The 13,884-nt window shown below is 46.1% G+C and overlaps 1 protein-coding gene across 1 annotated transcript in view; it reads left to right on the top strand.

Moving 5' to 3' along the window:
- Positions 1–13,884, top strand: part of LOC8039626 (MAM and LDL-receptor class A domain-containing protein 2) — a 297,389-nt gene that overhangs the window by 126,477 nt on the left and 157,028 nt on the right. Inside the window, exon 28 of the mRNA XM_040210496.1 lies at positions 9,290–9,401. Within this exon, the coding sequence (XP_040066430.1) occupies positions 9,290–9,401 (112 nt within the window). The remainder of the gene's footprint in view (positions 1–9,289; positions 9,402–13,884) is intronic.

Below are 13,884 nucleotides of genomic sequence, written 5' to 3'. Positions count from 1 at the left end.
GGTGATATTATGCACGTTTGGCTAAAATCGAATTCTAGGCATATCTTCATGAACCTGTCTAGACAGGTCTCTATTCAAACTGATGCAACCTAGGATCAATAATGCTGAACTCGGGCGATTTCCATTTAGATGGATTCTTTTCGGCATCACATATTGCGAGCCCTTGGCACTTTCAAGCTGCCTGTGACAGATTTTTTCCCACAGGTTTTTTTGTGTTGAAATAACTTAAATAAACAAATTAAACCTCGTATTAAAATTCTTAGCACCCTTTAATTACTGCAAACATGGGACAGACAGAAGTGTACAGTTTCTTTAACTTCAAAAATAAACAAATCAAGCAAACGTTTATAATGCAAAAATAATTAAGAACGTCTAACAAATTTACGTGTCATGCCGTGAACAAAGGAAACGCCTGATGTGGACTTCACGGTTATCGCGAGCATCAGATAAAATGTGAATTAAACGTTCGAAACATGTATATCGTATATATGCTATATAATCAAAAACAACCGTTTTAAATTTGTTACGAAGACAAGGCCGCAGGGTTTCAGGAAACACACATAGCTTCATATACTGAGTATTTTGGTCACATTCCTTAAATCCGAAAAGTGTGGCTATGCATATACAGTGTACTTCACATATTTAGGATATTGCGCCACTATCACTGAGCAAACTTCAGTTGTCATAAATAATTGGGCTCAATATGCGCCAGCGCTGACGCTGATTCCGGTACCTCCTCTGTTTTCACACGTATCCGGTACGCCGACGGTGAAAATAGTCAAAATATGTTACAGAATTAACTGCAGATGTCGTCGGGCACATAATGATGGCATGATCGGGCGGTGATTTACAATAATGCGAAAGACGCAGTGAAACGCGACGAAAAACGCGAGCGCAACGCTTTCGCCAAGGCGCGGAGCTAAGGGATAGCGGAGCGACGAGTTGAAGCGACCTTATGGCGGCCGCGTCACGTCATTCCAAGATGGCAGCGCCCACGCGACGGAGGCTCAAAAGGTCTTATATTTGCGCACGCGCGCGCCGCCAGCAGTACTCTCGCCGCTCCTGCTTCCATCTAGCGGAGATCAAATGAGACACTGTCGTCTGCTCATGGAGCTTATGGCCCTAAAGATCAGTGCCGAAGGCCATGGTGTTTTATTCTCATATGAGCATCGCACGTCATGAATAGAAAGAAGCCTGAATTAAATTAAGAACAGAAGCTCAATCAACCGAACTTCTCCGTTTAAATAAAAATATCAACGTGCCTGAGGCGGCAACGCAACACCGACAGATTGCTTCCCTGCGCAGGGCGCGCGCGTCGAACAGAGGCTCATAAACCACGGACCCACTGATACAGACTGGGCTGCCTTGAGTAGTGGTGGGCCGCATTCCAAACGTAGTTGATTTGACTCGGCGTTTTAGGTTGTTCTAGGGGTGTGGTCGCTTGACATGCGTGACATGAACCGCCGAAGTAATTCGGATCTGCTCGAGTAAGATTTAGGAACACAGCCTTGCTGTAACGCGCCAGACGCGCAGACGTGCTCTTAACCCACTTCCTCCCCCCCCCCCCCCCCCTTCCCCACCCAAACACGCGCACACAATCCCCGGCCACGGTCGGGCTTGGAGTTTTGGACTCCTGCGCTTGCCCCGACCTTGTGCCTGTCTGCGCCGTGCGCTGTCGGCTCGTCATCTCCGCTGCCTGTGCCTTCAGATCCGCTGGTGCGGAGCAAGCCGGTCCTTGTGTGGACTGATGAAACCTTGGTCATTTCACCGCCTGTCGCCCGATCATTGTTTTTTGTGTATTTGCAAAGTGCACGTGCTCCGGCGTCTCTCGGCACGAGGGCGTCGGTTTACCTAGCCTCTTAATACATTTTTATCCACAGATGTTTATTTATATGTAGGGCTCGGCGTTTTCCGTTTTGACCAATAAACACCGATAAAAGTATGCCGAATTAACTTTTAGAAATTCGGTTTTCACCGGAAAATGTCAGCATCTTAGACTAGTAAGGAACGCCAAGAAGAGAAGGGGAAAGGGAGGGGGGCATCTGTCATCGTACGTGACCGCGAAGTGTTCTGTTCGGGGACAGGGCAGCGCTCTTTAGGGAGTATTGGGGTCTGTCATGGTTGCAATTTACGTTCCTCTTCGTGATTCAGTCGTTGCGCGTCAATTTCGCTGTCGTCGTGTAAGGATCGGACTTGGAGTGTTTTTATCAAGGCGAAAGCCTTATATGTTTCATCGTTCAGTCGACCTTGAAAGTCCTTGAGCGAAAACCTGTCCACACGAAAGGCATGAAAAATATTCTGCACGCACACTCCTTCACATTTGGACCCTCTTCGAAGGACCTGACGACCTTGACGTCATCCTAGAGTTTGTCCTGGACGTCGACATTGACGCCGTCGTTGAGGTCGTCCTGTAGATCGCGCTAGAGGTCGTTCTAGATGTCGTCCTAGACGTCGTCTTTGACGTCGTCCTTGAGGTTGTCCTCGAGGTCGTCCTAGAAGTCGTTTTAGACGTAGTCTTTAACGTCCACCTCTATGACGTCATTCTCGACGTAGTTCTTGAGGTCGTCCTTAAAGGGGTAGGGAAACGAAATTTCAGCGCTCATTTCCTAGCTTTAATGTGTTGCATGTTGCACCCTAACCTCAAAAACACCAGTCTTCCGTTGAAAAGGAGAAAAAAAACTAATTTTAAAGCTAAATAAACGACTTTCAGTGTGCACCTGTTGGCTGCATGCGGAGCCTATTTGGGAGGTAGTCTAGCAACGTTGTGGAATCTGCTACGTAGTCGAGACGTAGCAGATTCCTTCGGAGCAGCGCCACTCTTTGACATTTCAACGTTTCAATTCTTAGCCTTCTTCCTGAGCCCACAAATCGCGCATTTCACCGAATGGTCCAAGAAGGTGGAAAGGAAGGACTTCCCTCTTTCTCGGACCCTCGTTCGTGCAACCGGAAACAGCCATTCTCCCTCTAGGCTCCTTGCATTGACGTCGCATCGCATACTTTTGAACACCAAGTAAAAGGAGGAGAGGAAAGCTGCTTTTGTAAGAATTTTGGTTGACAGATTAATCTCCTATAATCTTCTGGGGGGAGAATAGCGACGCCTGTACAAATCCGGGAGGCACAAAGGAGGATCCTGATAAGAGGGGAGCTCCTTCTTCCCCTTTTCTCTGGAGGGCATCGGAAGTGACGTCATGTGCAAGCCCGTCCCTCAAAACTCGGAAAAAGTTGCTTTGTCCACCACGTTCAGCCCTAAGCTGACAGTGTTGTGGGAGCTACGTGCTCCTTGGGCCAGCCGCACGCTCGTCACCCCACGGGTACTTCGAACGGCTCGGTTGTAACGCGCTGACGCTACTGACAGCAACACAATGCTGACAACGCCACCAAGGGCAAAGCTCATAACCACGCCAGCCTTGCTACGTCACGTATGCGGGGAATCTTTTCTTTCTGTTTTTGTTTGCGCCGGATATACCATGACGCATCGCGCTCTCCGTTCGCTTCTCTTCGAGCGCTTGCTCGAGTGGACCGTTTGGAACAAAAAATATAGCCAGTCGTTCAAAATACAAACGTGCGATTATCATTTACGGTTATTATCCGTCATGATTGACTCATTTACGAACAAAATATGAATATTTCAATTTTTGTTTCCGTACCTCTAAAATCGCCCTCGAGGTCGTGAAAAAAGAGAATCTAAAAAGAAACAGTACGTGAAACAATGTAAATCATGCGTCTGTCTTTAATGCACCACCACCCGGGCTTTCGCCTTCAAGTCGTCTTAGGGATAACATAACAGGCCTTCCAATTTTGTTTGTCAGGCCGTTTTATCTTACTTTTGTTTTCTTTTGTGGGGGAGGGGAGTCATCCTGTTTGTACTGTACACGGCTTCCACAAAGAAGCCCAAAGCTGTTTCAACACTCTCTTTCAAGTATTTCTCTGATTAGAGGGAAGCAGCCTTGATAATTCCATAAATATGACGGACAAAAAGCGCGCCAAAAATTATGCATGAGAATTTCGAGATTTAAAATTTTTTAAAATTTCGAGATTAAAATCGTCCCGATTAAACATAACTTTACAAGTGCTGCCACGGGTTGATTGATTGAGATCTGCGTCTAATGTACTCTATTTTGGCCAAACCTGATTAAAAAATATGGAACATTCACCCCCCCCCCCCAAAAAAAAAAAAAAAAAAAGAAGTGGTAAGCTTTGATCTCTAAAAATATTCGCCGATGAAAACCGAAACTTTCATTCTCAAATAAAAATGAATAAAAAAAAAAAGCCAAATTCACAATAAATAAATAAATAAACGAAAACGAGGAACTCTTTTTTTATGTTACCCCGCCACGCGACGGCGGCAGTGAGTTTGAAAAAGGATGTCTCCTTGTATCGGACCGCGGCGAACCTGAACCAGAACCGGCGCGCCTGCCAAACAGCGCTGCAGTTTCAACCCCACCTTTCCTATCATATTTGCTTGCCTTTCTTCGAATGCATGCAAATAGGGTTTATTCGCGCGCTGAACTATCACCCAGAGCTATCACCCAGGCAACGTTGCACCCGAGGTACATAATTCGTTCATGGCGCTGCTCACGGTCGGGGCCAAGGCCTCCGCTCCCCCTCCCCTAAATTGACGGTGCAGGGGAGGCTACGTGCTCAATTGCCTGCCTACGTGCTCAATTGCCTGCTACGAGCTCAATCAATTGCCTGCCTCTGATCATTGACCTTGCTCTCCGCGAGTGAGTAATATACGAGGGGGTGTAATCAGGTGGTGCGGCCGTTTTTTGAAAGCTGGATAGAAGGGCACACAAAGCGCACCACGTTGCAAACACCTCCACCTTAAGGCCCTCTACAAGTTTTCAATTGACACCTTTACCCTTAAATCATTATTTTAAAGGTTAGCTGATTACATCTATTTCAATAAATAATTAGACTCAATACAACAATTACTGGCTCATTACTGGCAAGTAGTTTGCTTCCTATTTACTATCAAAAAGCGATGTGGTCAAGGAATAACAGAAACTGTTTTCTTGCAGAAAGTAAGTTTTAACTGACTGTTTTTTTACCCTACAACTACGTTTATGAGAATAACGTAAAGTCTTGTTTTTTTACCGAGAATTTCAGTTTCTATGGACTATTTTTTTACCAAATCAATCTGTTTCTTATAAATAATGTAATCTCTGTTTTTTCACAGAGAAGTGTGCCTGTAGTTTAGCTTAACAGAACCGCTTTGGTATTTTTACCGAAACTTTCTGGATATTTTCTGTTGTATTACATACATTTTTTACAGTGTAAGTAACGTACGTAGGTTATCAGTTACTGTTCTAAAATGTAAGAGTATCTTATTAGCCGAAAAAGCTGATTTGTTACCGACCATACTGCAAGCAATAAATTGCTTCCAAAATTAAGCTTGTCTGCGAATGAGCTATAGTCGTGCCTCGCATGTTTTAAATATGATACGCACTATTTGAACGTGGGCAGTGTCTTAAAAGGTGTATGTATGGTGGTGGAAAACTTTTTTTTATTTTGTGGTTGGGCACATGAAACGCTGCCGACCCATTTTGTTGTCATACCTACTGGATTATTACAGTAATGAAAAAAAAAATCGCAACAGCGTATTTTGATCTAGCGATCACAACTTTAGAAGCAGCGCTGCGTTTTATGATGACCGGAGAGTGCGCTATTTCCAGTCCCATCCTTTCAGACGGGCAACCCCTACTGAAAAAAACAAAACAAAAAAAAACATGCGAAATTCAAACAAGTGGGAAACTGGTCGACCCGTTTGAATCAAATAGATGGCGAACCTGTCGATTCGTTTGGATCAAACGTGATTATGGGATACGGGTACCCGTTTTGATACGGGTGCCCTTTCCACCATTCACGTGACCACACATTTGAACGCGCCATTCGGATAGGCAAATTATTCGCGAGCCCTAAATGGGTATCGTCTGGAAGTTTGGTTATCTTAAACCTATTTAAGACGCCCCGAAACTCATAGACCTATATCTAACATAGAGGAAATACGTGGAAAAATCGTGCTCGCGCAGGTGCTTGCAAATAGGCAGGCAAACAGACACAAAAGATTGTTTTCAATTCGCTTAGAAGTTTATTACAACTTATTCCATGGACAAGTACAAACGTGCAAGCGATCTGTGAAATGTGAAGAGGCACTCTAAGCTTTTCTACAGCCGAGGTAATTTCAGACTATATGGCAGACTTTTGGGGAAATTATTCTCCCGGCCGCCGCGAGACTGGACACTGCATAGTTCTATGGCTAATCTGGAAGAGAACGCGTAGAAGAACGGTCAATCGTTGCCAACAAGTAGGTTGCAGTGCACTCACCATAATAATAGCTGACCTAACGATGTAATCCAAAATATATGTCGACATGGTCAGAGCAGGACAACCACACAAACACAAAAACGAGAAGGAAGGCTCCTTGAAGTTTCAACACGATGCGGCGCACAAGTTGTCATTTGCCGAACCCAACCAAACCGCAAGAATTCCTGACTTCTTTGAAGAATCGCTTGCTGCCGATAAACGCGTAGGACTTTTCAAACACTGACAGCTTTGGTGCGCATCCAATACGTTGTCGAGAGACCTTCTAATAAGACTGGAGGGTTCGACGACAGACCGAAGCAGGTTGGACAAGCGAAGTTCGAATTGCAACTGAAAACAAGCAGACCAAGAAAAACGCGGCTGCCAGGCGCGCCCTTCCGGATCTCGATGCTTATCAGCATGTAGCTCGCGCGCTGCTGCGGGTCACGGGACAGAGCTCACTAGAAGGCAGGGAGGGGGCGAGGTCAAGGCGCAGGACACCGGGACACACCCACCCTTCTATAAAAATAAAAAGAAATCTCGGTTAATTTTTTTTTTTTTTTTTTTAAGTTGCGGTTTATGTTAAGGGTGCACCAACCGCTGTACCGCTGTACACGCGCTTTCCTCCTCTCTTCGAATGGTCACAGAAAGCTGACCACGCCGCGTTTGCAGCCTTGGAAAGCAGGCGAAATTTTTCAGCGCGAATAAAGGTCCATGCACACATTCACGTTTGAACGCGTTTGAGTGCGTTGCGGAGTCCTTGCGGCCAGGCGCGGTCGCTTGCGGAGCGACTTGCGCCTTCCCGCAACGCTCGGTAGCGCGACGCAAGCGAGTAGAAACTCGCTCAACTTTGCGAAGCGTTGCGGTGCGTTCGGGTGTGTTCGACCAATCAGAAGCCGCAAGAGGAGATGGGGTGACGTGTTCGCTCGTCCCACCGGGCCGACTCGGCGAGACGTATCCGGTTCGCCGGTCGCAGTGCTTGCTTTTTCGTTTTGGGGAGCGGTGGGGACTGTATTTTCCAAGGCTGCGATGGTTCAAGCTTGACAAAACGTCGGAGAAGCCGGCGAGATTGCCCAAGATCGAACACTTCGACGCTGTCACTGTGCGCCGCCATGTTGCCTTGGATTTCGCTCACTATTTGTGAGCCATTAGCGACGATAGCGCGTTCTTATTCGCTCTTGACTGCGGTTGACTGCGTGTCAACGCAACTGTGCGTACAAGTTTGGCGCAAGCGGTCTTCGCAACGCAACGCGTCCGCTTGCAGCTACGGAACGCACCGCGCTCAAACGCGAATGTGCGTATGGGCCTTAAGCGCTCGAAATCGCGGGCGCCGGCCTGAAGCTCGGCTTGCGCCCGAGCGAAAAAAGCACACAGCGCGAGCTCGTAATTTGACTGCTGCAACAGCGGGCCCCGCTATCGCAATGCTTGATGTTTGTGCAACCACGTGTTCGCGCGTTACCTTCGGCGAGTCTTGAATTGAGGCGAAACGGAGTCAAGAGGTATATTCTTTCACGCGGTCGCGTCCTCGGCGAGAGACATTCGAGCTGAATAAGTAAATTGAGGCCACAAAAACGCCAGGGTTTTAAAATTCTGTCAAAAAATCGCTGCAACAACGTCGCATGTTTACGTAAAAAAAAATGTTTATTGTTGTTGCAATATAAGGAACATCAGCGGAATCTAAATATAAATATTATTACTTGCATTACGCGGACGATTGTAAATCGATGAACCTGCGCTCTTGGCTTTCCCGAAACAAACTGCCACTGCTGAAACTGGCGTGCCCATGCTCCCGGTCTGCACGTTCAGTATTAGACGGGCTCCGGAGAGCCGTTTGATTAAACCGGTACAGTGTGCTGGTCACCGGTCACCCGTCTGTGGAACATGGTCACCGGTTTGAGCAAACGTGCGACAATTTTGCCCAAACGAGTGACCCATTTGCCGAGACAACTGACCGGCTTGCCAAAGAAGTGACCTGTTTGCCCAAATCGGTGACCGTCATGGCTCATTCGGGGGACCCCTTTCAGCCTTTCGGGCGACCCCTTTGACAAAATGGTGGCCAGTATGGCAAAACTGTTAACGATATGAACCCGTTTACTTTCATGTAGGCTCCAAATGTTATTTTTTTTTTTCAGTACGGACGCCATGTCAGCGTAGCACTAACCTCTTTTTCCTGTCGTTTTCTATTTTTCTATCCTGATTTCTAAGCTTCTACAGCTGGCGAGGCCTTCTCGAAGCGTCTTGAACCCCTCCCTCCTTCTTCACTTTTGTTCGTTACACAGTTGCTCTGGGTAGCTGGCGGAGCTATCGGCGCAGGTGTTCGAGAGTCGGCCACAGTTCACTCACTTTTTTTACGGCAAAGTCAGAGTTAGCTTAAGTAAGAAGGAAAATTAGCAATAGCATCACCAGAGAAGCAATGCATCTACGCAAAGAACTGCCTTCTGAAGGAACCATTAATGTAATAGAGGAATTTTGTTTATAGCTATAAAATAGAGGTGGCAGCGCCAATCGCGCCGGTTAGTATTTATGCATTCAATAAGATTTCCAACAAAGATATTCTCAAAAGGCCAGCCGAATCGCAACAGTCTGTCATTCGACGTGTTTGTTTGGCGTTCTATTGCAGCTTTTAGAGCAGTTATGGTGCCTGGTGGGAGTCTCCATCTGGTGTGTCCACCGCGTAGTCGAAAATATGGTCCTTCGATTTCCACCCGCTGACGTTATAGACGTGTCTTGTTGTCACCGACTGCTGTCCTGGTGGTGTCGCGGCATATATATATATATATATATATATATTATTTATTTATTGCTTAGAAGAGCGCGGCGCCGTTTCCAACCATGATGACATAACAGTGTAGAGATGAATTTTAAAAAAAAATACAAATGGCGACGACGGTTAAAATGAATCTTGTGGACGAGCGTCGGTCGAACGCAGGTTTCCAGTGCCGTGATTTAGCTTTCTTTGATACATATTTTCTTCTTCGTTTTGCAGTCACACAAAGGAGACTGTTCTGAGGGACCCCGTTCTTTCTTTATACACGCGAGCCACGCCAGATGGGTGGATTCCCCGTTCCGTAACAATTTCGTCAAAGACAAAGTGGCAGGTAAGTGTTATTACCTCATATTGCCTTTCAAGGAAGCATTAAGGTAACGAATCTGTCTTGAAGACCATGTATAGTGTTTAGTGTGCGATATTGTGAGCGGGAGCTCGACATCGGAGATTTTTCAAGTTTAATTTTGAAAGCCTTTTTTAACACACCAAGGGATACCTCTTAGCTTAGTGTTACTGCTTAATATTATACCCCATTTGAGTATTTTTGCGACAGCCCTTAGGTCGTATGTCACAAACAAAACGCAAAAATCCGACGATCGCTTGTTCCTGCTAACGATGTAGCCCACTGTTCCTCAACGCTTATTTTAAATAAAACGAGAACCCTTATGAATTTATTTTTAATATATATGCGCATGGTATAGGTGGATGTCACTTATGCGTTGGACTTCCGATTCTCTTTTGCGTCCTAGTTATGGCTTCAGTATGCCAAATTATGGCGTACTGAATTATGGCTTCAGTACGCCAAATAATTCGGACTAAAACATGTTTTTAGTGTGTGATTTTCAGTTCTCTACAATTATTGGATGTCAAGCAAAGATGTCTGTCGTTAAAAAAGTGCCACCCGAGGTGGATATTTAAATGCTGTCAGTCGATTTTATCTAATTTGTTCACTAATTGTCAATGTACACTAATTCACGAACGGTCGATAGCCCTATTCCAAAGGAATTATATCGTTATTTGAATTGCAATATAACGGAGAGGTGTGCCAGCTGGTGCATTTTGCGGAAATAAAAGCGTCAGGCAGCGGGACAAGAAAGGCGAGGCAAACAAAGCGCTTTGTTTGTCGTACCATTTCTTGTCTCGCTAGCTGGCGCTTTTATTTTGGCTTTATTTGAAGTGCCATTTGTACATATTTCTGCCGTTGAGGAAACGCGCTGTATCTTTATTGAAAATGATGCAAGCACCATCGTACATGGAGCATACCAATGAAAAAAGAAGCATTTTGTCCATGATTAGGTGTAAGGTAGATGAAAGTGTAGGTACAATCTTCTAACCTTGAAATATCGTTGGCGAAAGAAATTTATTAATTTTTTTTTGCTTTAACTTGATTACCCCTATGAATCGATCAAGGTTAGAAAAGAAAAGAAATTTTAACTTCCAAAAAACAACCCTAGCTCATCTACCAGGTTGCATTTTAATCGCAGAAATTAACCTAAGTAATTTGTTGCTATCCTGATTCGCGCAGTAATGCCACCGGCCAGATAAAATAGTGAGCTCTCAGGCCGCAAGAGGCATGTTTTACGTGACTCTACAGGCATAACTTTGACTTGTCCCATTGGAATTGTTTCTAATGGGGCCGTCACTTATATAGAAAGATGAAATAATGCAATAGCAAACGCAATGTTATGCCTACTTCTGAATCTCTGATTGGTTTTAATTCACTGCGGTTTGTTTATGAATCCGGTGCCATGTTTTGCGCATGAAATAAGGAACCGCAAACTCCAACCCCAAACCGGATTTATAAAAATAATGGGGAAATCACACACCTTTAGACTTTTCTGTAGAGGGAAATGAGAGCGCTGTTTTTGAGAAAGGTTTATTTCCCGAAATACCATGGTAAAAAATTTTAGTTTGAGGGTGGACGAGAGAAATGGAGGGTACGGTGGGGCCCCTCTTTGGGGTAGGCGAGAGGCCCTGATGGGCGGCAGCGGTTTCGCCGAGGGGGTAGGCAAGCGACGGGGAGGACGGTGGCGAGAGGCGTGAAGCCGCATTTTGTAAAGCGATGGCGTGCGACGTCCCATACCGGAACGCGCGCAGTGTGGCATTCTCGGATGTCACATAACATTAAACCAATCCAGCTTCTCCGCTAAATTTAGCGCGGAAGTTGAATTGGCCGACAGGTATGTTACGTCACATAATGCAGCACGCGCAGGGTCGCATTAAGGGACGTCACTGACCTACACACCAATTCAGTTTCTCGGGTAAATTTAGCGGGGAATGTTATTGGCGTATAAGTCTGTGATGCCCGGTAATTCAACGCACGCAGTTTTGCATTATGGAACTCTTAGGCGGTCGTTCCCGCATATAGCGATTACCCCGACAGCGACGCCTGTGGCAAGAGACATGGAATAAAGAAGAACGAAGCGCCGGCGACACACGCGCTTGATGTGTAGAGCCCAGCGGACATGGCCTTGTCTCGTCCTTTCTAGATATTGCTACACGGCGTCTGAAGTGACTGGGTGGTAGAACAGAGTTTGTCCATGAACACGCCAAGCAGTTCACGAGAGTCTTCCGCTGGGGCGAGCCAGGGGAAGAGGCCGCAGCGGCATCTCGGACAGCGATGTACGCTCACACCATCACCCCACCGTCAACGTTCGATTTCCACAACCCAGGCGACTGGCCAAGGTGATACACCAAGCTCGTCAACGCCGATGAGGGCGAACAGGTAGATGCTCTTGTATATTTCCTCGGAGATGACGCCGAAGATGTTCTCGAGACATCGACCCTCTCGGACGACGATAAACAAAACTTCAAGAAAGTGTCGGACTTGTTTCATAATCACTTCGTGGGAAAGTGAAACGTCATCTACGAACGAGCGAAAATTTATCAAAGAAAGCAGGAGAATGGAGAGTCGGTAGAATCGTTTATAACCAGCCTACATCACCTGGTAAAACATTGTGACTACGGCGTTCTGAAGGGCGAACTGGTTCGGGATCGCTTCCTAGTCGGACTGTCAGATGACTCCCTTTCTGAAAGCCTGCAGAGAGACCCCAACCTACACTAGAAGTTGCAGTCACACAAGCTCGACAGAAAGAAGCCGTGCACAAGCAACAAGCAGTGGGCCGAGGGCACAGGCAAACAGAACAAGAGGAGATGGTCGTCAATGTCCTTGGTAAAAGAGAAGAAAAATGGATGACTCCGTGCAGTTCCGAGTCAAGAAATGACACGAAAACTCCTACCTGCGGAGAATGTAGCAAGCAGGCGCATACAACTCCGAGTGTCCTGCAATCAGTTCCAAGTGCCTAAACTGTGGCAGACGAGGACATTGGACAAAGGTATGCGGGATAAAGTCTATGCAGCAAGTAAACCTGGAGACAGATCAAGAAGAATGGGTGCTCGGAAGTGTTAAATCTTCTGCTGGTCTTACTTGGAGAGTCCCACTCAAGGTCAATGACAAGGTCGTCCAGTTCAAGATTGATACAGGAGCCGACGTCAGTGCCATACCGGAGGATGCGGCATCGAGCTTCAAAAACCTCCAGCCTACTGCGGCCAAATTTTCGGACCCGGAAGGCAGATGTTAACAGTCATTGGGAAGTTCCGGGCCACAATTCAATGTGTTCAACAGCTGATACATAAGGACGTCTATGTTGTCACGAACCTTGACGAACCGCTGCTGGGACGTGAAGCTAGCACAGAACTTGGACTTATCAAATTCATGCACTCAGTCACCGACCCCACTATTGCCGGTTATCACCAGAAATATCCGGAACTTTTCAGAGGTATTGGAATTATGAAGGGGGAATACAAGATCAAGCTAATGGATAATGCCACACCGATTTCAGTAAACACGTCCCATCGTGTACCCTTGGCTCTCATATTAAAATTTGAGGAGCACTTGAGAAAAATGTTAAAGGACGGGATTATAAAGCGAGTAGAAGAACCCACCGCGTGGTGGTCTGGAACGGTACACTCTTAAAAAAAAGGGTACTGTAGTACCCTCCTTGAGGGGGGAAAAAGACGAGCACACAGGGCAACCCCTTTTGGAGGTAACGTTACCGCCTGCAACGAGGGAGCAAACTTACCTCCTTGGTTAGGGTGCAACATTGCCTCCTTTTGGACGTAACCTTAGTTCCTTTTGGTGTTAAAAGTGCATCCTTTCAGGGTCAGGCTTTACCTCCTTTAGGGGGTAATTTCAACCCTTTTGAGAGGTAAGACGACGTAATTGAGGGCGCTGCTTTTACCTCCTTTTGGAGGGAGCTATGATCCACTTTGGTGGTTAAATGTACACGACGAGGAAAACTGCTCAGAAAACGCGCACTACGAGGAACAAACACGACAGGACAGTGCTGTCCTGTCGTGTTTGTTCCTCGTAGTCCGCGATTTCCGAGCTGTTTTTCCCATCATGTATAACAGCAACCAACTGGCCCAGTTCACCCCCTAATACAGGTTAAATGTACACTTGATGGAATCACTTTTGCCCCCTAAAACAAGGTACTATGGCCCTTTGTGGGTGTGATAGTACATGTTTCAATGGTTGGCCTTACAATAGATGAAGACGGCCTAGTTCTGAAAGTAAATGACAATGTTTTATTGTGGCTGTCACGGACAAAATGGCATAAAAATCAATGGCATGACAATACATTTTAAAAAAGTTCTAAGATGAAACCACTAAGCGCAATAAAGGCATCTGGAACAACACTTACGGGGCTCTAGTTCGCGACAGTCAATAAAATTATCACAAAAAGTACATAAACAATCGGTGTCTACCCGGAAAATAACAGTGAATGCTTGGAACACTGCTTGGAATAGCGAAG

This window comes from Ixodes scapularis, unplaced genomic scaffold (assembly GCF_016920785.2).
Source record: "Ixodes scapularis isolate PalLabHiFi unplaced genomic scaffold, ASM1692078v2 PGA_scaffold6__148_contigs__length_123643588, whole genome shotgun sequence".
In the NCBI taxonomy this organism is placed as follows: Eukaryota; Metazoa; Arthropoda; class Arachnida; order Ixodida; family Ixodidae; genus Ixodes; species Ixodes scapularis.
The sequence above is the reverse complement of the archived record's forward strand: the minus strand, read 5'-3'. Positions and strand labels throughout refer to the sequence as shown.